Source organism: Kogia breviceps, chromosome 19 (genome assembly GCF_026419965.1).
Source record: "Kogia breviceps isolate mKogBre1 chromosome 19, mKogBre1 haplotype 1, whole genome shotgun sequence".
NCBI classification, from domain to species: Eukaryota; Metazoa; Chordata; class Mammalia; order Artiodactyla; family Physeteridae; genus Kogia; species Kogia breviceps.
The window spans coordinates 52,906,876-52,928,985 of record NC_081328.1 but is presented as its reverse complement, the minus strand read 5'-3'; the positions used below and the strand labels follow the sequence as shown (position 1 = coordinate 52,928,985).

At 51.6% G+C, this 22,110-nt stretch overlaps 1 protein-coding gene across 15 annotated transcripts in view; it reads right to left on the bottom strand.

Annotated features, from left to right (window-relative positions):
- Positions 1–22,110, bottom strand: part of SLC39A11 (solute carrier family 39 member 11) — a 316,340-nt gene that overhangs the window by 52,350 nt on the left and 241,880 nt on the right. For all 15 annotated transcript variants that reach the window (XM_067020591.1, XM_067020588.1, XM_067020585.1 and 12 more), the window contains one exon: positions 2,811–2,880. In XM_067020591.1, the coding sequence (XP_066876692.1) occupies positions 2,811–2,880 (70 nt within the window). The remainder of the gene's footprint in view (positions 1–2,810; positions 2,881–22,110) is intronic.

Here is a 22,110-nt window from a genome sequence, read left to right as displayed (position 1 = left end):
TATCACCCTCCCCCTTCCCTCCTTTCCCTCCCACGAAACCCTGGTCTGCAGCATGAGCTAAGGGCGGAGAAGGCTTACAAGCCTTGCCTGGGAGCTGTTCTGAGTTTTACCACTGAAGAGTAAGATCAGAGGAATCTGAAAGGAAGAACCCAAATCACAAACTATATATGGATTTGTAACTGGGGAAGACAGGCTGAAGGAGAGGGTCTGCATGAGGTCACCCTCTTTCCCCCTCTGTGGCCTGCATGGACATGCTCTCCCGCCACCCCTACTCCTGATACCCTGGACACAGTGGTGATGGGGGCAAAGCTCTAACGGCTCTGCCCACCGGCTGTGATGGGGGTGGGTGGAGTGTAGGGGCATAAAAACCCCCAAGGATGCTTGTTGATCAGAGGGTTTTATGAGGCTGAAAATACCCAGTCCAGCGCCCCAGCCCGATCCCAGCTGGAGAGTCCCGTTGAGGGTTTATGTAACTCAGAGAGGATCTGTCTGCTCTAGGGAAGGGGTGAGTTGGATTGGAAAGGCTTTCGCTCTGCTTTCTTCAGAAACATAAAGATTAGCAGAAAGTGCAGGTGATAGAATAGAGGGACATCGGAGTTGACATCTTGAGGTTGCAGGAGACGTGGTGCCACCAGACAGGAAGCCTGGTCCGTGAGCCCAGTGCGTGGGGCTGGGCTGTCACTTGCTGGCACAGACATTTCTGGAGCACGTGCAGTTCCCCGAGTTCTGGGAGGACATGGCCCTTGGATGCTTAAGGGGTCAGCCCCGCAGGGCTCCTTAGCATGTGCCCCCACCCCCACCCCCCACCCGACACTGCCCACCCCTGACGTTCCTTGTGGTCTAAACCAAGTCAAGATCAAAACGGCTGTACCAGGGGACAAAGCCCAACTCCCCCTCCCCGAGCCTGGGTTAGGAAGAGCAGCCCGCAGGTCATGATGAGTCACAATCAGCCCTGGATTTGGGTGACATTTCTTACATTGTAAAGGCTTCTGCCCCTCCCCCCCCCCCGACCTTGGAGTCAGGGCGAGGAAGTGACTTGGGAGTCCGACAGGCAGGAAGAAGAAACGAGAACAGAGAAAATCTCGGCCTAGAACTGTGCCAGCCCGCACATGTGTTCAAGGCTTCGTGGAGCTGACGCGTCCCTCAACACAAAGCATTAGAATTCAGTGACTACAGCGGACGCCCGGGGGCCCCAGAGCAGCTGAGGGCATCGAGAAAAGGAGGCGGTGGGGTGTAAAGAGGCCCCACGCAAGGCTGGGAACGAGCGAAGAGGGGAGCAAGGGATTCCATGGGGAATGAGTTCCTGGCAACCGTGATCCATAGACGCAGGGTAGATCATTAAAGGAGGTGGTGCCATTGCCCTAGGCGGGTAAAAAGTAGGGTTTGAGATTATACCAGTCAGAGGGCAGTGGAGTGAGAAATGGGTGCTTTCGATACAGAAACCAGTGGCCCCTGGACCATCTCTTTGACCTGCATCATGTTTTCAAAATAACTGTCGCGCACCCTTTAGACAGCGTGTGCGCGGTCTGTTCGAAGTCCACCTCTGTCCCCGCCGATCCCAACGGGGCCTCCGCTCTGCCTGTCTGCGCTCGTTTGTTACCTCTTAGTCCTCTACGGGCATCTGAGGTTTTTGCCGCCCTTGGACAGAAGGCTCCTCCACCCGCCCTCCTTCAGCCCGGAGGCTGTAGGATTCGTGGTTTTGTGGGCACAGGTGGGCCAGCTAGCTTATCTCTGTGGTGCCTCTTTATGGTCCCAAGGCTGTAGCCTTATCTAGGCCCTGTAATTCAACAGAGGGCGAGGAAAGGAAGAATCTACGAGGCCTGCTGATTGTCCAGGGAAGACGAGGCAACCCAGGAAGCTGAGGATGACAGTGAGTTTGGCTCGGTCGACCGGGTACCAGGTGACGATGGGCTTCCGCATGACAGCAGGCGGGGGACGACAAGTTCAACTTTGGAGATGCTGGGTGGGGGGATCCTGCGAAACACCCAAGCGGAGACACATGGATGGTGGCCGGACCCGGAAGAATAAGTTCGGGAGAAAAATCTAGGCAGAATATCAACTTGGGCATCACCAGCAAACGGATGGAAACTAAAGCCATGGGCGTGGGGCGGAATCCCCAGAGAAAGTGCGCTAGGTGAGAAGAAAGGGTGCCCTAGAGGTGGAGCGCTGGGGGACATCAGCATTTCAGGACGGGCCGTAGGACTCGAACCTGCAGAAGAGCCCGTGAAGAAGTGGATGGAAGAGGGAGGAAACCAGGAGAGGCCGGTGGCCAGAAAGAGAAAGAGAAAGCGGGGGCTTCTAAGGGAGAGAGCCGTGAGGGGCGTTAGCTGCTGCCTTCGAGGTACAGCTGACCCTCCGGATCCTGCCATCCCCCCAAGGCTGAGTTCGCGGACGCGGGACCTGCGGGTGCACGGTCCGTGGATACCGAGGGCCGACTGTGGTACTCGAGCACCCGAGGATTTTGGTCTCCGCCGGCGGGTCCTGGAACCAGTCCCCCCAGGACACTGTCTGTATCACGTACTTATACGTTTAAAGCATTTGGAGAACAGCACGCGATTATGTCCATGGTTGGTTTTCAAAACGGTTACCCATCAGACAGCTCATTGGAAAAACGTGGTGTAAACCTGCTTCTTGATAGAGTACCTCTCTCAGGTATGAGCTTCCCTGACCTCCTCCTCGCCTCCGCCAGTCAGACCTGGGGGGCTGGGGCTGCTGCACAGTTTCGTGCAGACAGCTCACCCGAGGCGACAGGCACTTCCGGGCACCACCGGCTGCAGTGCCACGCTCTAAGGCACTAGGTGTTGGCTTACCTGGCGCTCTCAAAGGTTGCAGATGCCGTCTTTTCTACAGCCCCAAATCCAACGCCAACAGCAAGACCCTCTGAAACAGACATAAAAAAGTACGACGCGTTAGGAATCATTTTTCTATAACACATGCATATAGAATCGAAGCTTGCTCAGAAGCCAAAAGCCAGCAGACTCCTGTGGGCTGGATTAGCACTGCTGTCCATTCGGGGCTGGGTGATGGCCTGACTCGCTTGGTGGGGGAACCCCTGGGACACCATGGAACCAGTTACACACTTCATCACACTGGCAAATCCCCTGGTCCTTTTTGCATACTTTATAGTTACTCAACAGGCTTATACTTAATCAGCTGTTAAGAGCAAGCAGTTTCTTCACTTCTTCCATAAGAAATCAGAACAACAGTATTTTGATGTGATGCAATACAGGTTAAAAGCAGAACTTGCTAAGGCTAATCCCTGAAATGGGTGCGCCGCTGTATTTGCAAATGCAAGTAAAAGAACTCCATAAAAAAATGGATCTTACATTTTTGGGGCTTCCCTGGTGGCCCAGTGGTTAAGAATCTGCCTGCCAATGCAGGAGACACAGGTTCGAGCCCTGGTCCGGGAAGATCCCACATGCCGGGGAGCAGCAACAAAGCCCGTGCACCACAACTACCGAGCCTGCGCTCTAGAACCCGTGAACCACAACTACTGAGCCCACGTGCCAGAACTACTGAAGCCCGCGTGCCTAGAGCCTGTGCTCCGCAATAAGAGAAGCCACCGCAATGAGAAGCCCGTGCACCGCAACGAAGAGTAGCCCCCACTCACTGCAACTAGAGAAAGCCAGCGCACTGCAATGAAGACCCAATGCAGACAAAAATAAATAAATAAATTTATTTTTAAAAAATGGATCTTACATTTTTAAATGTCATTGGATTTTCCCACTATGTGTTGATTTTGCAACCAGAAACTAGAAGTTTTTGAGTCCCAGAGTTCATTTGAATTTGACTGTTTTAATCCTCTTTATTAATTAAAAAATGCTTGCCAGAAAAAAAAAAGGTTCATCCCCATCCCTACATCACATAAGATCGCACGAGGCTGCCAGTAACAGAAAATCCACAGAACAGTAGCTTCAACCAAGGGTCAGCAGACTATAGCCCAGGGGCCACATCCAGCCCACTGCCTGTTTCTGTATGGCCTGCAAGCTAAAAATGATTTTTTTTTAATTTATTTATTTTATTTGTTTAATTTTGGCTGCACTGGGTCTTCATTGCTGTGCCGGGGCTTCCTCTAGTAGCGGCGAGCGGGGGCTACTCTTTGTTGCGGTGTGCGGGCTTCTCACTGCGGTGGCTTCTCTTGTTGCGGAGCACGGGGTCTAGGCGCGCGGGCTCAGCAGTTGTGGTGCACAGGCTTAGCTGCGTCCGGGGTGTAACTAACTCCTGGACACGCCTGGATGGGGGACGCGTTTGGAGGTGCGGAGGGGTACTTAGCCATGGTTTTGTAATTCCTCTGGACTAGAGAGCCTCAAGAAATTGGGGGGAAAGGATTTGTTAAATCCCTTTGGAGGACTTTGCAACAAAATTAGACTTTGGTAGTTCTTTTAGGATGATTAACAATCCCCATTTTAGCGTGCCCCATAGTTGACTCCCACCAAAGTATCTCCAGAAACCAGGCAAGGGAGGGATTTTGACGTCTCAGATCACTGCTGTGTTTCGGTACATCGAAGGCAGACGGTGTAGCACAATGATGTTAGCTAATGGGGGCAGAGGGGGGCGGGGTGCGTACTTGTTTTCTTACAGGGAAGTTAACTCGGGAGGAAATTAACGCTCAGCCCTGCACACCCCAGTTTTGGGACTGCCACGTGCCAGGTGGGGGCCCGCGGGCTCCTCAGGGTGGGCCCCACGTGGTCCGGATCAGGATGCGTGGACCTGTCCACACAGGATGGAAAGCTCAGAAGCTCTCATTGTCCTGGCTCTCCACATCTTGTAGACAAAGCTGACCTGTAGGAGGAGACAGTGTCGTGGGCATGCTGACAACAAGAAAACTGGCCCAGAGGTGTTCGTATCTATGTTTCATCCATCCCTGAAGCCCGAAGCCCGGCTGCACCTCCAACCTTCCTTCGTGTGTTTGAGATGCACCCACATCCTTTCAACACCCCGCTTTTCTCCTAAACCACTCTGAGTTCTCGCTTCGCAATCTGCAGCACAAAGACTCAGCGATCCAGCCAAACTCTGTCCTAGGCCTTCTAGGTTCATCATCTGACTTAAACCTGTCCAGACCTTACAAAATTGATACTATTTGTATTTTCCAGAAAAGGAAACTGGGGTTCAAAGTGGTCAAGCAACACGCCCACAGCCACACAGCTTGTAAGATGCTCAGCCCACGTGTTCCTTCTGGTTCAGAGCACATCACACTGACTTCTGGTTTCACTGATCATTATGACTCCTTCCTGCCCAGGACCCAAAGGTCTGGGCACTGAGTCAGTGTCAGCAAGAGGGTCCACTTGGGTGCCATCACTCCAAATATTCGTCAAATAGCCATTAGGTGTTGTGTAGGACACAAAACGTGTGAGACTTGGCTCCCATCTTTAAGGGATTCACGATCTGGAATATTCTTTCAGAGTCATAAAATTAGAAACGTATTTCTCTGCTCAAAACGTTTAGAAAGCGATCTGGAGAACGATGTTGAAATATCAGAGAAGCTGGAGTTTGGGGATAGAAGGGAGGCGGGGCACGGGCTGGCAGAGATTTTGCCATATTCAGGCATAGGGTGAGGACCAGGTTCGAGTGGGTGGGTCAGCCTCAGAGCGCTTCCAGGCACTGGCGAGCCTCGGTGAGTCCCCAGGCACGAGGGGAAATTGCAGGGGGTGGCTGAAGGGACTCCGAGATGAAGTCTAGCAGACTGGCATAAAGGCGTTAACTCAAAGGGGAGGTTTGCAAAGGGCACTCACTGGGCAGAAAAGGATGAATATGGATTTTGATACGTTGAGTTCAAAGTAAAAAGACATGGAATGCAAATGCTCTAGGTGGCTCCAAACGTATAACCGGTTGGGGAGGCGAGGGATGAATTCGGGGAGCCATCTGCAATTCCAGCTAACAAGTGTCGAGGCTCGTCTGGGCTCTTTACTGAACTGCTTAATCTGGTCCTTTCAACAGCCCTATGAGACTGGTACTATTGTTCGTCCGTCAGAGATGTGGAAACCGGTCTCCACATCCCTGGGGCTCTGCTCTCTCCGGCTTTCCTTTACTGCTTTCCAGGATTCCCTCCGTTCAAACCCTCATTAGAACTAGTACTATCTCAAGTGCTACCATCTCCATGAACTTGAAGACCATTTTCCAGTTTTACTTTGTCAGAGACTTTAGGCACATAAAGAGGCCTCATTTCACACTCTTATTTGGAAACTAAAAGGTGGTTGCTTTCCATTTCACTGCTTTTTTTGTTTGCTTTTTTGCGGTACGCGGGCCTCTCACCGACGTGGCCTCTCCCGTTGCGGAGCACAGGCTCCGGACGCGCAGGCCCAGCGGCCACGGCTCACGGGCCCAGCCGCTCCGCGGCACGTGGGATCCTCCCGGACCGGGGCACGAACCCGCGTCCCCCACATCGGCAGGCGGACTCTCAACCGCTGCGCCACCAGGGAAGCCCTAAAGTGGCAAATTTTATGTTATGTATATTTTGCCACAATGAAAAAAAAAAAAAAAAAAAAACGAGGTGCAGGGGGGAAGATGTGTGCCCTCTTTAGACGTAAAACTTACACCATATCTAACATTATTGGGAAATTTGATATAAATCAGCTCCTAGATTAACAAACCTCTAAGGAAATAGGAAGGAGACCTGCTTTATTTCCAAATTATCACCCCCAAACCTTGATCTTTGTGGAGAATCGTTTTATAGGTAGGCTAGGCTGCTGCTGAAAAGTGCAGGCCACTGAGGACAGGAGGAACCCGTCCTTAATGCCTCAGGAATCCCTGGCAGAACTGAGCACGGTTCAACACGGAGGTGTTGTTGAATAAACCACTCAGCAAATTCATTAGGATGTTAGGACGGCAGTCCAGACACTCAGATCTCTGGGTGCATTCTCCTTCCACTAAACTACAATGACCCTCAAGGTACCTGAGATGATGGACCAGGAGCTAGAAAACCAAAGGTGAGATCTCAGATCTGGCCGCTAACAAGGCAGCGGTGGTGGTGGATTAAACACGTCGTTCTGGCTCTCAGCTTTTCAGTTTCCTCATCTGCCGAAGGATGGCGGAAAACGTGTCCGGTGTGTTCCTGGGATGCCAGTTCTCTCGGGAAGCAGTTGGCTCCGCACATAACCAGCTGTCTTTCAATCAGAATTCAGCACTAGGGCTGCCGCGCAGCGCCTCGCGACCGATTCTCGGTGACCCCACTCGTCTTCCCTCCAACTCCAGGCTTCCCACCCCCAGGCTGTGCGCATCCTCCTGCTTCCTCCTGAAGAAGCCTCGGCAAACATGCCCAGAGCCCGTACCCCAATTACAGATAAGTAATAGACACCAAAGTGGGGAAAAAGAAAAGCAGAGACAATCCACTCCACGTATCTAGAGATTATAGCCTGTCCCAGGTGGACCCACTGCGGTGGCCACGAAAACGCAGCCTTCAGATCTCCTGCTGCGGGGATGTGGGGAGCACAGGGCCGCCAGGCGCCGCTCTTCAGAATCCAACACCCCACGCCCCTGCCTCCAGCCACTCCCAGCCAGTGACCGGCGATGGTGGGGAGATGCAGGACAGGACGGGAGGGTTTTTTTTTTTAGGACAGGAGACTTCCTAGAGGATGCCTTTGGCTCAATGACTCCCGCCACATTGTCCTGACTGAAATGTCCTTGGAACGGTGCCCTGGTTGAAGGCGCTTCCTCCCCAGCCCTCCCTCCTTCTCCCTCTCCTTTCACAGGTGCCAGGCTTGCATCACAGGCTGAAGGCTCTCCCTGCCACCTCCTGTTTCCACCTCTAATCCCTTCTTGGTACTTTCGTCTTGGACGACCTGAGCTGATACGCATCACATTGTCAAAAGAGGGAAATACCCAATAAATAAACGCCCTGCGCAACAGCATATGCAATTGGAAGAGCAGCAAAAAAAAAAAAAACGCCTTAAACTTTTCCAGACCTTACAGTTTCCATTTTAATAAGTGTGTATTAAGCCCCTGCTGACGGCAAACATGTCCACATCCCACACTCACAAGGCAGGCTGGCTTTCTCGTCCCCATTTTGCACATGAGTAAACTGCAAGAGACTGTGATAAATGTATACGCTGCTTATAATTGATGATGATAAAAATAATAGTCAACATCTTTTAACATTTACTGCACGCCAGGTACAGTTGAATATTTTTTATGTTCTGCTCGTTAAAAAAAAAAAAAAAAAATCCCGAAAACAGCCCTACACTTTAGGGAAGGACAAAGAGTGAGAGCACAGATGTGTACTGAGACCCACTAGCGCGCCACTCTTCAGAGGAGGCGACCTGGAGGACGAATGCGGAATCATGACATCCCGGGCCCCGCAGGCCCCCCTTGCAGGGTGCCTCCACCCCCCGCAAATCAGCCTTGCCCTGATGACTCAGACTCCGAGTTGAGTCCCACGGCCTGACGGATATTCTTTAAAGCTTTCTGCAGCCGCCCCTGGTTTCACGCCAGGCACCACCAGTGAGAAGGCAGGACGATGGATTATCAAGCACACGGCTCAGATTCCCAGCAAAACAAGACGGTGCTGTAATGCACCCAGCGGCCGTGGCTAAAGCCAAATGCAAAATGAGAAAAAAATAAATGTGTGATTTACAGAAAGAACAGTTTTTCTCTTTCAGATGTCAAACAGCCAAGGAAAATGTAACGTCTCGCACCGCGTTCGTTTTTTAAGTGCAAACAGTGGGTTACTCCCCGGTACCCCCACCTGAACTGCTGTTATCCTTCCACCCCACGAAGGGCAGTCTTTGCGGTTCCCAGCCTTCAGACCATACTGGTTCCTTCCCCATTACACCCGAGTACTCTGTTCCCTTACCGACACATCCAAGTTCAAGACCGTCTAGTTCTCCAGCCCACCAGTACCCCCGAGGTTTAGCACAGTGACATACACCTCTGCCCTCTGCTTTTCTCGAGCCGTTTTTTTACGTATGATACCCCCTCCCCTACCAGGTCTCGAAGCTACCTGGAGTTGGGGACCACAGCTCTGCCTTAAGCATCTCCTGTACCTCCAGGGCTCTGGTAGCCAGTGAGTGCTCAAAACCACATGCAGAATATGATGGACGCTGCTCAAGAAAATGCTGTCTGTGGTTCTGGCGAAGGGAAGACATGAATAAGGGGACCCAGTCCCCACTTGGCAGGACTCAGGCGGGGGGAGAGACAGAAAGAGAAGGGACGAGCTTCAGAATTCCTAAGTTCAGGTTGGAGTTCTGTCACCCACACTGCAGACGGTCTGCCCATAGCATGGGGCGTGGCTCGTGACGGGTGAACGAATGAATGAAACAAATGAGTGAAATGAATAGAAGCAGCGATCAAAAGAACAGAGGAGGGGGAAAGGAAAGGGAGGGAAACACACAGATATTCTTGGATCTGAAGAACTGGCTGGAGAAACTTTGCTCTGGCACAAACTGTCCTGAACTGCACCGGAGGAGAGGCACGCTTCAGCCCTCGGCTGGTGTGCTGCTTTGAGATGCATCTTCTACGGACAGGGAGAGACCGCCTTCCTCCACCACCCACGCACGGGATAGCATGGTGTGGCGTCCCCCGCAGTGTGGCCGAAAGCACAGCTTGTGACCTGACACGAGGCTGACCCCCACAACCGCTAGAAGAGGGCCTGAGCAACTGAACCATCGCCGACCTGTCGGCCTGGAAAAAAACTTCGGGCTTAACCGTGAACCAGGGAGACACTTCTTCAAGGAGGGGTGCAGGGGCCGGAGGCCACAACACCGACCTTTCCCTACAGTTTCTGAACTGGTGGGAGCAGTCTGGCCCGTAGACAGAGCCTGCAGCGCGAGGCATGGATATTTCCTATCAGCCTGGCTGTGTAATTAAACAGCCAAAGAGCAAGGGATGATATTAACTAGGCCAGAAGTACCAGTGGGGACAGCTTTGAAATCCGAGCTGCTTGGGCTTCCGACGAACCGTTCTGGGTCACGTGTCTCTCTTGGGTTGCCAGACGTCTCGGTGTCATTCTTGGTGTCTGCTGTTCTCTGCATCCTCCACACGGTGACTTGGTCCGTGGAAATGCAGGGACTCAAGGTGTCTGCACTTGTGGGACAACAGCACAAAATCTCCCTCTTCTTGCTCCACTGATTTATGCCTGGCTCCTGAGAAACTGATTACTTGGGAGAGCTTGTGGCGGCTCGCCTTCCCTCCCCAGAAGGGCTTGGTGACGACTTTAGGTAGTAAGAGCACTAGTTTCCAAGCAACCAGATAACAGGTCTTCCGTTAGGGCTCTTTGTTTTGCAAAAGCAAAACAGAGCAGCAGGTAATTAAATTGGCCAAGGTGACATCTCCCTGGAATAGCCTGAGCTCGCTAAGATGCTACTAAGATCCCTTCTCACCAAATACAGGAAAACAGACTAGCCTGACGGCGACTTGAGGGGACTCCCAATCTTGCATTAATTGGGGGTGTCAATGGGCCCTAAGAATCCAATCACCCAGGTAGCAACCCAATCAATGGCTGACAAATAGGCCATTTCTGTGCTCTCTTCTTCTTCTTTTTTTAAAAAATTTATTTATTTATTTTATTTATTTATTTTTTGGCTGCGTTGGGTCTTCGTTGCTGCGCACGGACCCTCTCCAGTTGTGGCGAGCGGGGGCTAATACTCCCCGTTGCAGCGCGGGCCTCTCACTACGGTGGCCTGTCCTGCTGCGGAGCACGGGCTCCAGGCGCACAGGCCCCAGCAGTTGTGGCTCACGGGCTCTAGAGCCCAGGCTCAGTAGTTGTGGTGCACAGGCCCACCTGCTCTGCAGCACGTGGGATCCTCCCCAACCAGGGCTCGAACCCGTGTCCCCTGCACTGGCAGGCGGACTCACAACCACCGCACCCCCAGGGAAGCCCCCGTGCCCCGTTCTTTACGGAAAAAAATTCAAAAGCTTCTTTGCAAAGGAAACAGTGGCCTCTGGTTTGAACATTCCCCCATCTGTCTGAATCTAGCTGTACGCACCTGCCACTTAGGCTAGATTGCTTTATTCTTCTTTCTGAGCGAAGGTCAGGGGGACACCTCATTTACCCAAGATGACCTGGGGCTCAGAAAATGACGTCTCTGTCCTCTCCTCCCTCTCGTCCTCTCCACGAGGCTCAGGCATTGAGACCTCGCCCCTCTGTTCCGTTTCGCGCCAGAGGTGCCATCTTCCAATTCACGCCTGTCTACCTTTCAGGCACTCATTGTCAGGGGAGCAATGGAGCCTGGCTACGCAGCAGGAGAAAGGAAAAAAGCTCTGGCTAATGCTGTCAGTACTCACCTCTCCCAGCACCCCAGCCCTTTTCTCTGCTCCACTTACTTTTCCACAGCCCACTTTCCATCCCTGAGACCCTTCGCTGGGGGGCTCACCCCAAGTAGCACCTTCGCCCTGTCTCTGTAACCGCTTCTGTGGTTCTAAGCCTGGAGCACTGCCAAGGACTCCAGACCCTGGCAGCCCAGTCTCCAGGCAGCTGGGGTGCCCCGCTGGGAACACTCCTCCCGGCTGGTCCTTGGATGGGCTGCATCTGAATCATCAGTGGCCCCCGCCTCAAAAATACACACTGTGGAGTCAGGGAAACACAAAAGGGCCAGGGAAGCTATACGTGTGACGAGCATATGCCAGACTGATCCTAGCCCTGTGTCTACTGGAGTCACTGGGGAACCAGGTCCAGGGCACAACTAGATGAGGTTAAAAGAGCTCTCACAGCTGACCCAGCGGGAAGATCGATACCCTAACAGAAGCCTCCAGGAAACAAAGTCTCTCCTAAGGGATTGCATCTGGTAAGACCATCATGGCGGCACTGGACCTATAACATCAACTGATTACCTGGGAGCAGCCGCAGGAAGCCAGGCCACAAGGTACCAGCTCATTTCAATGGGTGGGCCTCAAGCCTCATCACACAGGAATCACCCTGCCCTGAGCTCAAGGCCAGACCCTACCTTAAGGCATGTTTTCCGGTCTGCCTTGAAGGACCAAGCTAATTCCCTTCTCTGGAGCTGGGCCAGAAATGAAGGAGAAGATTTCAACTCCTGCTCTTCAGCTGCTGAGGAGAGGCTGGTGCGCGCTGGCTCCATATTTATGCACTTAATTTCTGAACGACCGTGGATATTCCCACAGAACTCCTCCACCAGGCCTTTCCCCAGCTCCCCCTGCGGCGCTGAGTTATTTACGAAGACTTCTTTTCCAGGCAGATCCCACAGAGCTGCCACAGGTTACGTCTCCTCGGATCAGGCTCATCCGGGAAGAACTGGGAAGTGCAGACGGGCAAGGCGCCCCTGCCTGGGCGAGACGGGATGCCAAGCAGCAAGACTGCGGCATGCGCTTGCAGGTGCCAGATGGCAGAGAGGGGTCGCACACCTCCGCCTCCCCGGGATGCCCGCTTGGTGCCCATGCTGGACAGACGCTGGGATCCTGCAGGGACCCACAGCCACTGCCTCCGTTCCTTCTCCCCCCCACGAACGCCTACTGCACTTGACACTTTGCAAATGCAAAGCACCCTGGGATCACGCAGGGCCGGCATTAAGCCAAACCCAGACGCGGGTGATTGACTTCAAAGAAGGTGTCATCCATTCCGCCCTACAGGTGCCAAGCTTGTGCTGGTCCAGAGAGGTGCAGTCACCTGCCGGGGTAACAACCTGTCTACGCAAAGCACGGATTCCGCCTCTCACCTGGTCACCACCCGCCACGAGTCCAGGAGCCCAGGGCCCGGGCTTTGAAGCTGACGTTTGCAGTTCATCGCTACGTGACCCGTCCCAGCTGCACCCGTCTCGTCTGTCATATGGGGCGCTGTCTGGCCCCTGCCTGTCTCTGGGGGGCTGTGAGGGTCAGCCGAGGTCAAGTGTGGACCTGCTTTGTGCGTTGAATCCCTCAAATCACACTCGGCTTCAGTATTTAAATAAGACGTAAAACGACAACAGTCTTCCTCTCGGGAAACTGTAAATCACTCCAGGGAATAGGGCACTAGGTTGAACACGGTCCCCCCCAAACTCCTGTGCATCCTGAACCTCAGAATTTGATCTTACTTAGAAACGGGGTCTTTGCAGATGTAATTATTTAAGATGAGGTCTTACTGGATTAGGGTGAGTCCTAAATCCAATGACTGGTGTCCTTCTAAGACCAGAAAATAGAGACCCACAGACACAGAGGGAAGGCCGTGTGGGCACGAGGCAGAGGTGGCAGTGATGCGTCTACCAGCCAAGGAGTGTCAAGGATTTTGCCCGCAGCCACCAGAAAGCTAGGAGAATCCGAGATCGCCCCTAGGGCTTCAGAGGGGGCAGAGCCCTGCCGCCACCTGGATTTCAGACTCCTGGACTCGCAAGTGTGAGAGAATAAGCTTGGGTTGTTTGTAAGCCACCCGGTGTGCGGTACTTGCTTATGGCAGCCCTGGGAAATTAATACAAACAGTCGTGGAAGTTTCTGGGACAAGCGCTGTGCTTTAAGTACACTTGCTCATTCATCCTTACGAGGGGGTAGTATCAGACCACCATTTCCCAGAGAGGACCACGAGGGCTTAGGAAGGCGATGGAACTCGGCCAAGTTCACATGGGTCTATGGAGACAGCACGACCCGTGACCCGATCCGCCAGCCTTGGTCTCAGCCACTGGACAACACTGCCAGCAGGGCTGCTCTGCCTTCTCGCTGCCTCTGCCACTGTGATCAGCGCACAGGCCCCGATGGAGAGAAACCCAGCTACTCAGAACCTCTGGGGAGCTGCAGTTTAGTTTCACCGCCGTTCCCACAGCGGCATTTCACAGATGTTATCCGTTCCATCCTGCAGGTGCCAAGCCGGCGGTGTTCCAGAGAGGTGAAGTCAGCTCTAACAATCTAATTAACATGGTTTTTCCTATAGCTGAGGGCCCATCCTTAAGCACGGATATTTTCCTTCATTTTGACAGAAGTTGTTCTCAGAAAACAACTCATCTTCCTGCATCCTTAATTTCACTGAACTTCGTCTCTGCGTTGGTGGCGCAGAATCAGCTCAGAAACATTCACTGCAGTGTGAGGACATGAGACATGATGGCTTCAGACATCTGGAGGTAGGAGGGGATGTCAGGCCTCATGAGAGCCGCCCAGCTGGTCTGTCGATGGGTGTGGCGTCTGCGTGAGTGACATGTCCCAGTCACGTTGTTAGGGCATTTGCGTTCCGATCTCCTGGCTGTCAGGAGGCCTGCACAGAGCTAGTCCTTTCTCTTTCACATTTCATTCAGTCTTTCTTCCTCATCTAATGAAGCTGTGGGGAGCAGATCACCAAATTTCTTAGCGTTGGTCAGAGACTAAGGATAAGGAGTATTCTGGACCAAAGCATTCTTTTTTTTTTTTTTTTTTTCCAGTTGAAGTATAAGTTGACTTACAATATTTTGATAGTTTCAGATGTACAGCAAAGTGATTCAGTTATTTAAATAAATATATATATATATGCTCTTCTTCAGATTCTTCTCCATTATAGGCTATTAACAAGATATTGAGTAGAGTTCCCTGTGCTCTACAGTAGGTCCTTGTTGTTTATCTATTTTATATACAGTCGTGGGTATCTGCTAATCCCCCAATGCTTAATTTAGTCCCCCCGTTCCCCTTTGGTAACCATACGTTTGTTTTCTATGTTTGTGAGTCTGTTTCGGTTTTGTGAAGAAGTACATTTGCATTATTTTTTAGATTCCATATATAAGTGATATCATGTGGTATTTGTCTTTCTCTGTCTGGCTTACTTCACTTAGTACGATAATCTCTAGGTCCATCCATGTGGCTGCAAGTGGCAAGACTTCATTCTTTTTACGGTTGAATAATATTCCATTGTGTATACAGAGACCACATCTTCTTTATCCAGGTGTCTGTCAATGGACACTGAGCTATTTACAACAGCTCAGCATGGGACACTGGGGTGCACGTATCTCTTCGAATTAGTTTTCATCCTTTCCAGATACATGCCGGTTCTTTTGGGCATCAAATCCAGAAGCTTCAGGATTTTTCTGATCTTTCTCTTGGGATGCAGAGCCTTTTACCCCTGATTTCCTGTTACCCGGTTGCATTCTCCATGCAACAGCTTTTTACCATCCTACCCCGACATTGTTGAACTGCAGAAGCCCCCGGTTTCTGGGGCTCGGAGTGAATTAACGAGTTTATAACAGGCTGTCAGCATGCGCACGAGCACGCGCGCGCACACACACACACACACACACACACACACACACACACACACGTCCACCTAGTGTTCATGTACGTTTTTCTCCAATCGGCAGCATGGTCTTTTTTTGTTTGTTTTGCGGTACGCAGGTTGGTCACCGCTGCGGCCCCTCCCGTTGCGGAGCACAGGCTCCGGACGCGCAGGCTCAGCGGCCACGGCTCACGGGCCCAGCCGCTCCGCGGCACGTGGGATCCTCCCGGACCAGGGCACGAACCCGCGTCCCCTGCATCGGCAGGCGGACTCTCAACCACCGCGCCTCCAGGGAAGCCCGCAGTCACACTGTTTTGAAATCATCGGCCAGTCTGGGAGATTCTTTCCTAATGTACAGGGAGCACGTCTAACAAGGCTTTGTAACAACGTACCAAGTGGAACCCACTAAACCTTTGTTCAGCTGCTTTCAACTGGAGGGAAAGTGACAGAATGGATGGAAGGCAGAAGGTGGAGTTCGGCGTTTACACGGTGATAACAGAGAAGATCTGACCATCAACTAGATACTGTACATGAGAGAAAACAGGTCGAGGACATCACGGTTCTTTCTTGGGGAAGTGAACTGCCGTGATATTAACGGACATCGAGATTACAGCAAATGATGCGGGCTCAAGGTTTTAACGTGTGGAGTCTGAAGCTTCTAGAGCATCCAGATGAACTGTGAGGAGACAATAAGCAACAGGACCCGCGGCAGAGGAGAGAAGTTTGACTGGCGCGTATCAATTTGGAAGCTATCAGCGTGCAGATAGCCTGAAGCCAGGGTGGCAGGGAAAGATGACCGGGACGCAACCGTGGATTCAGAGAACTACGGGTCAGATCAAAGGAAACATCAACCTCTAAAAGGCAGCGGATTGGGGCTTCCCTGGTGGCGCAGTGGTTAAGAGTCCGCCTGCCGATGCAGGAGACACGGGTTCGTGCCCTGGTCCGGGAGGATCCCACGTGCCGCGGAGCGACTGAGCCCGTGAGCTATGGCCGCTGAGCCTGCGCGTCCGGAGCCTGTGCTCCGCAACGGGAGAGGCCACAACAGTGAGAGGCCCGCATACCGCAAAAAAAAAAAAAAAAAAAAAAGAATGTAAAAGGCAGCGGAGGACCGGCCTGCAAAGGGAGGGGACGGGGAACAGTCAGAGACAAGAGATGCCCAAGTCAGACGGTGGTGGACTGAAGAATTAACAGGAACCGGAAAAGCAGTCGTGGGTGTAAATTTCTAAAAGGTTAGGGGCTTTCAATGCCTCCCTGGCCCAACTCAGCCAGTGCGGAAAGGCTTCTGGGGCTCTGGGTCCTTCAGGAGCGCGGGCTGGGCTGTCCCGCAATTCAAGCGCAGGTCACAGAGTGGTGGGAACAGGCTGGGGAGGTCTGGGGAGGGAGGGTGAACGAAGCATCCACAAGTGCTCAGAAGATCAACAAAGCAGAGCAAAAGCGTCCCAGGCAGAGGGTTTGTCACCAGAATGTCAACCTAGCAGGCATAGTTAGAGAGAGAGTATTCTCTAAGGCCTCGACCTACTCTGGAAAAGAAACAAAGAAATAGGATGAGGGCTTGAGGGGGATATTATCACTGAGGATAATTCCCTTGTCTTCCTCTCTTCTTTCTTGCCTCTCTCTCTCTCTCTTTTCCCTCTAAGGCTAGCAGAGATGTTTGTAGGCTGAAGGGAAGAAGCCAGACAAGGAGAAAGAATAAAGGAGAGCCAATAACCGACAAAACTTTAGAGCGAGAGAGAACAAGATTGAGGAAAGGTGGCCGGAGAGCGTGTGAGATTACGGAGGCACCAGCCCTGCCGTCCTGGGGCTCCTCCATCCCTGAAGAGGAGAGAAGCTCGCAAGATGGGTTGTGACCTCATTTAAGCTCACAGGTAGAGAGAGCGGAGGGAAGGAACTTCCACCCAGGTGGCCTCACAGTTTTCAGAGAAGTTGGAGGCCACAACGATCAGAGCCGGGGAAGGTGGAAGGACTTGGTGGGGACTTGCCTGAAAATCTGAAGAGCTTCACGATTAAGGTATACGTGCATCTGAACCTTCCCGGTCCTGTCACACAGAGATGCTAGATGCACTTCACACATAGGTGTGCAGAAATACCTTGGGCCAGGAAACGATATTAGCTTGGCTAGAAATGATCTTTTATGCTCAAAAATAAAAGCTTCACTGGACTGGTCAAAGCTCCTCCTTCGGACTGCTGAATATTCATTTGCTTTACCTCACCCACTGCATGAGATTTTCCCTCCCATCCGTGGCTCATGATGAGGCAAAGGATCAGAAACCTACAGGGAGGTGGGAAGTAGCCTCAAAGGGCCGTGAGCGCAGGCTGAGGTCTTGTGACACAACCTTGGCTTTTAGTAATTTACTGGCTGGGAAAGCAGGCATCAGGGCCTGGGCACCCAGCTGGCATCTGAGAGACACATCACCCTACCCCATCTACAAACGTATGGGGAGCTTCAGTTAAGACTCTGAGTGCCAAAGGAGCCAATGGAAAGTTCTATTCTTAGAACTAATACTGTAACTACAGATGCCTTTGATCCTGACTCTTCTAGACAATTAGCCTACAGCCTGTGCCAGTAAAATTTTTACATTTATCTTCCTGTCTTACTGTAAATAACCCAATTTCAAAGGCAAATGCTCTATCCACCCTCCCACGTATAGGCCTTATTTTAGACATCTTGCCTTTCCATCAAGATAGGAGAGGAGTCCTAGATACCAAAATAAGCTCCCCTCCCCATGCCTAAAAATGCTTATTGCCTGAGAACCAAAGATTTCACGGTGAATTCTGGGGTGTTTTTTTGAGATTAGAACACCCCGGGACATTCCTTGATGACCAGGGGGTATGCACAGCGACTTCCTGATCTTAGACTCACCCCCCCCTTTCTGTTCAGGTGCGAAGCAGGAGCTACATCTGGATGGGCGAAGAGATTAAGGGATACTGGAGGTAGTGCTATGAGGGATGCTACGGACCGGGGTCCTCGAGGCAGCCTCTAAGCATAGAAGCAATCCCATGTCTTTAAGACACAGTGCAGGGGACCTGGTATCAGCTTACTGGGACAAACACACCTCAAGAGCCTCTGAAACAGTACGCCTCCAGCATCTACCATGTGTCACTTTTGAGACCCAAAGCTTTCAAGGCAATTCCCCTTTTAAAAGTTGAAATGTTGGGGTCCCGTAGTTGCTTCCCCTTTTCTTGGAGTCCTTCCTTCTAACTATTCAGACTGTCACGACTCAGCCAATGTCTACTGACCCTTGGGGGTAAAGATAATTTTTAAGGTAGCAAAAGTCAAGTAGGACACAGAGAATCCATCTCTGGTCAGCTAAGCTCAACTTCGCAGCCACATTTCTGCCACATCCAAAGTCACCGTGCCCCTCACTCCCTGCCGGCTCTGTCCCCCTCCTGGGATGCACTGTCCACCCAGTTGATTCTTCTCCCTCCCTGGACCCACTCCCTGGACCAGTCCGGTTATCGGGTGCCCTTGTGGCACCATGTTCCTCTCTGCTGTAGGTACATCTATCGGGGCTGAAGAGTCACATTTGTCTGTATAATTCTTTAGTTAATGTCCTTCTCCCCACTGGGCTGCAGCAGGGCAGGAACAGCATGTTTTATTAACCACTGTATGCCCAACACTTGGCACAGTTCAAGTAGCCTTTGATTTATTAATTATTGTTTTCCCAGCATTTAGGGAGTCCAGTAGCCTCCAATTGCATCCTCTGGGCTTGGCAAAGCGAGGGAGGTCATTTCCCCACTGATTAGACCCAAATTAGCACCCGAGGCTACTTCCTCCTCGCCTCCTGGATCCCTTAATCAGAAATTTCTTCGTCTAGTTCCTTTGCTAGTACCCACCTGCATCAAGCTCTCCCAATGGCTCTCTTGCCATTACTTCTTCTGGCTGATTTCATTTTTCCCCTGTTTCTGTGCATGGACAGTTTTTTCTAATGATCTCTCTCACCTGAGAATGATACGGCATTTGCATCTGGAGAATTTCTGAAGGTCGGTTTGCGTTTATCCACTTTTTCTTTCACACAGAAGAGAAAAAAAGCTTAAGGAAGCTGACCGACTTCATACAACCAGTTAGCAGCCCCACTTTGTACTTTCTATTCCTTAATTTTTCAGCAATTTTTGCTTCATGGCTTTCTCAAAACCAAATTTTCATTAAGCATGCTTAGGAACCTGCCCCCAGAAAAGGAAATATAAAACTAATACACACAATCTGGGGGGGTGAGAGGTAAATTAGGAATTTGGGATTAAAACATACACGCTACTATATATAACACAGATAACCAACAAGGACCTACTGTATACTCAACATCTGGTAATAACCTGTAATGGAAGAGAATATTTAAAAAGAATATATATATATACATATATATATTTATATGTATAACAGAATCACTTTGCTATAAACCTGAAACGAACCCAAGAGTGTAAATCAACTATATTTCAATAAAAATTTGTTTTTAATGATAAAATAAGCTTGACCTCCCAGCCTGGACTTTTGGATAATTTATGAACAAGATCAAGCTTCATCTTCTGTATCTGGTCTGGCAAACCTGGAGATGTTTGGGCAGGGAATTTAACATAAATTTGGGTTTCTGGCTTCTCCCAGAGGACAGAAAAGTGAGCTGGGGGAAATCAGGGCTGTCGGGATGCTATGAAAAATCAAATCCACTCACCGCCTAGGATGCAAAGATGTATAGTAGTTTCTAAAGTAGCAAGGGAGGCTACTTATCTATGGCTACACAATGGGGACCTGGGAATAACAAACCGGGAAGAATATCCATTTATTTTTCTTTTCCTGTAGATAAGGCATCATTTAGTGTCAACGTTTCCTGTGCCTCTAGGAGAGCAGACCGGTACATCCAGGGCCGCAGGCTGGGCTAATCCCAGAGGTTTTCTGACTGCGAAAAAAGATTCCATCCTGGCTGCCCACGGTCAAGGTCTCACGAACGAACATCCGAAGTATACACCAAGGGACCTGGAGAAACAGAACCCGGCAAAGGAAGTAGGCAGCCCTGCTCTACAACAGAACCGCGCTAGCGTGTTTTCCTTGGCCAGATGTTCTTTACACCATGGAGAGACCTGAAATCGCATCTCCAGCGAGTGAGATTGTAAGAAGAAAACGCTTCTTTCAAAGGAAGCAATGAATTTCTGGAATTCAGATCACATTTGCATGCGAAGTTCATAGGACACTGAACAAAGGAAGAAGGGAAGCTAAGAGAAAACAGCTGGACCAAGTCCATGTGGTCACTGAGCCAAGTCAAGGTCAAAACCCCTGACTCGCTCCCTGGGGGATCATCTTTCCACGAAGCTAGTGGTTCTCAAAGTGGGGCCCCCAGACCAGCAGCAGCAGCATCACACAGGAACTTGTCAGAAATGCACATTCCTGGGCCCCATCCCAGACCTTCCGAATAGGACGCTGCGTAGGCGGGATGCAGCAAAGCCCTCTAGGTGACCCTGATGTCTGCTCAAGTTTGAGAACCACTGCACTAGGTCAGTCAGTAACAGCACGTTTTACAACAGCCAAAACACCCACACTGCGTTTCCTGTGTGTCAGACGCTGCTTTAAGTGCTTTACACGTCTCATCTCATTCAATGCTCACTGCAACCCGATGACGTAGGTACTACGGTAACCTCTCGTTTTACAGAGAAGGAAACCTAGGCACAGAGAGGTCAGGACACGCTTTTTTTTTTTTTTTTTTACAATGTGTTCCGACCACCTCTTACTCACCCGGGAAGTGACGGAGGGAGGGACTCCCCACCCTAAATAGTGTGAGATCTGCGCAGATGAGGCTGTCAGCGGTTTACCGGCCACAGACGTTCACAGCCGGGGGAGGAGGGGCCCCGCGGGCCACGCAGGGCCATGCGGGGCTTGGGTTTAGGGAGAGTGAGCCAGAGGGGCCCTGGGAGGCAGGCTGGGTGGTAACAGAGCGTGAGCTGTGGCTCTTGATTCCTGAGGGAGGAGGTGAGGGGCGCGTTTGAATAGTCCTGCTGGCTGGGAGGTCCTACAACTAGCTTGGGGCCCGGGTGGGGTGCAGCTGGAGGGGTTGATAGGGAGCCCCACCCCACTGGCGGGGGAGCATATCTGATGAGAGCAGGAAGCTCACGGCTAGAACTCCGGGGCCCTTTGAGGCTCAACGGTGTCAGGGCAGCACAGAGAATTTCAGGCCTTAAAACGCACAAGGTCACACGGTAGGAGGTGACAGAGTCAGGATTTGAACCCAAGCCCACGTGTCCCAGAGCCCCTGCTCTAGCCTTAATTACCATTCGACCCTGTCTGCCCACTGCTGTACCTCAAACTGCATCGTACACCACTGCTTCAACTGCCATGTCCCCCTTGGGCCAACACACCCCCGGAAGAGTAGCAGGCTGTCAGGGAGGCTGTGGAGAGCAAGGGCAAAGGTCTCCCTCCACTGAATTAAACAAACGCTCCATCACGCAGTGGCCGCGCTCCCTTCCCAACCCCTCCACACAGCCCTCTGGTAAACCAGTAAGGGGACACCCACGGTCCAGTGCGAAGGGTACTATTCATTCACTCCGCAAACGGCACTGACGCTTTCTGCCGGAACTGTGCCAGGAGCCAGGCGCGCAAAGGCGACACGTCGCAGACTCAAGAAGCTCCCGGCTGCGTAGAGGCGGAATCAAAACCGGAGTGTAGCATCTGGGGGACGTGACAAGGACGCTTCTGTTCATCTCTGAGATGTTTCGACCGCCTCCTGCAGGCTCTGGGGAGTCGGCAGAGGCCCTTGGTGGGGGGATGAGTGAGCAGTTTGCCAGTTTAGGAAGATAATTCTGGGGACAGACGGATGGACTTATGGCAAGGCTTCTGGACACAAGTCCTTGTACAGTTCGTAGGACGGTCAACGATCAGATCAGGGTCACAAATTTCCGGGTTGCCACCAAAGAGGAGCACATTTTAAGAAGTCCTGAGGCTGGGCAAGCGTTCTTCAGTTAGTCACAGGCCCCACCCCTCCCTATTGCCTTTTCTGGGAAAAAAAAAAACAAAACATTTATTTATTTATTTTCGGCTGCAT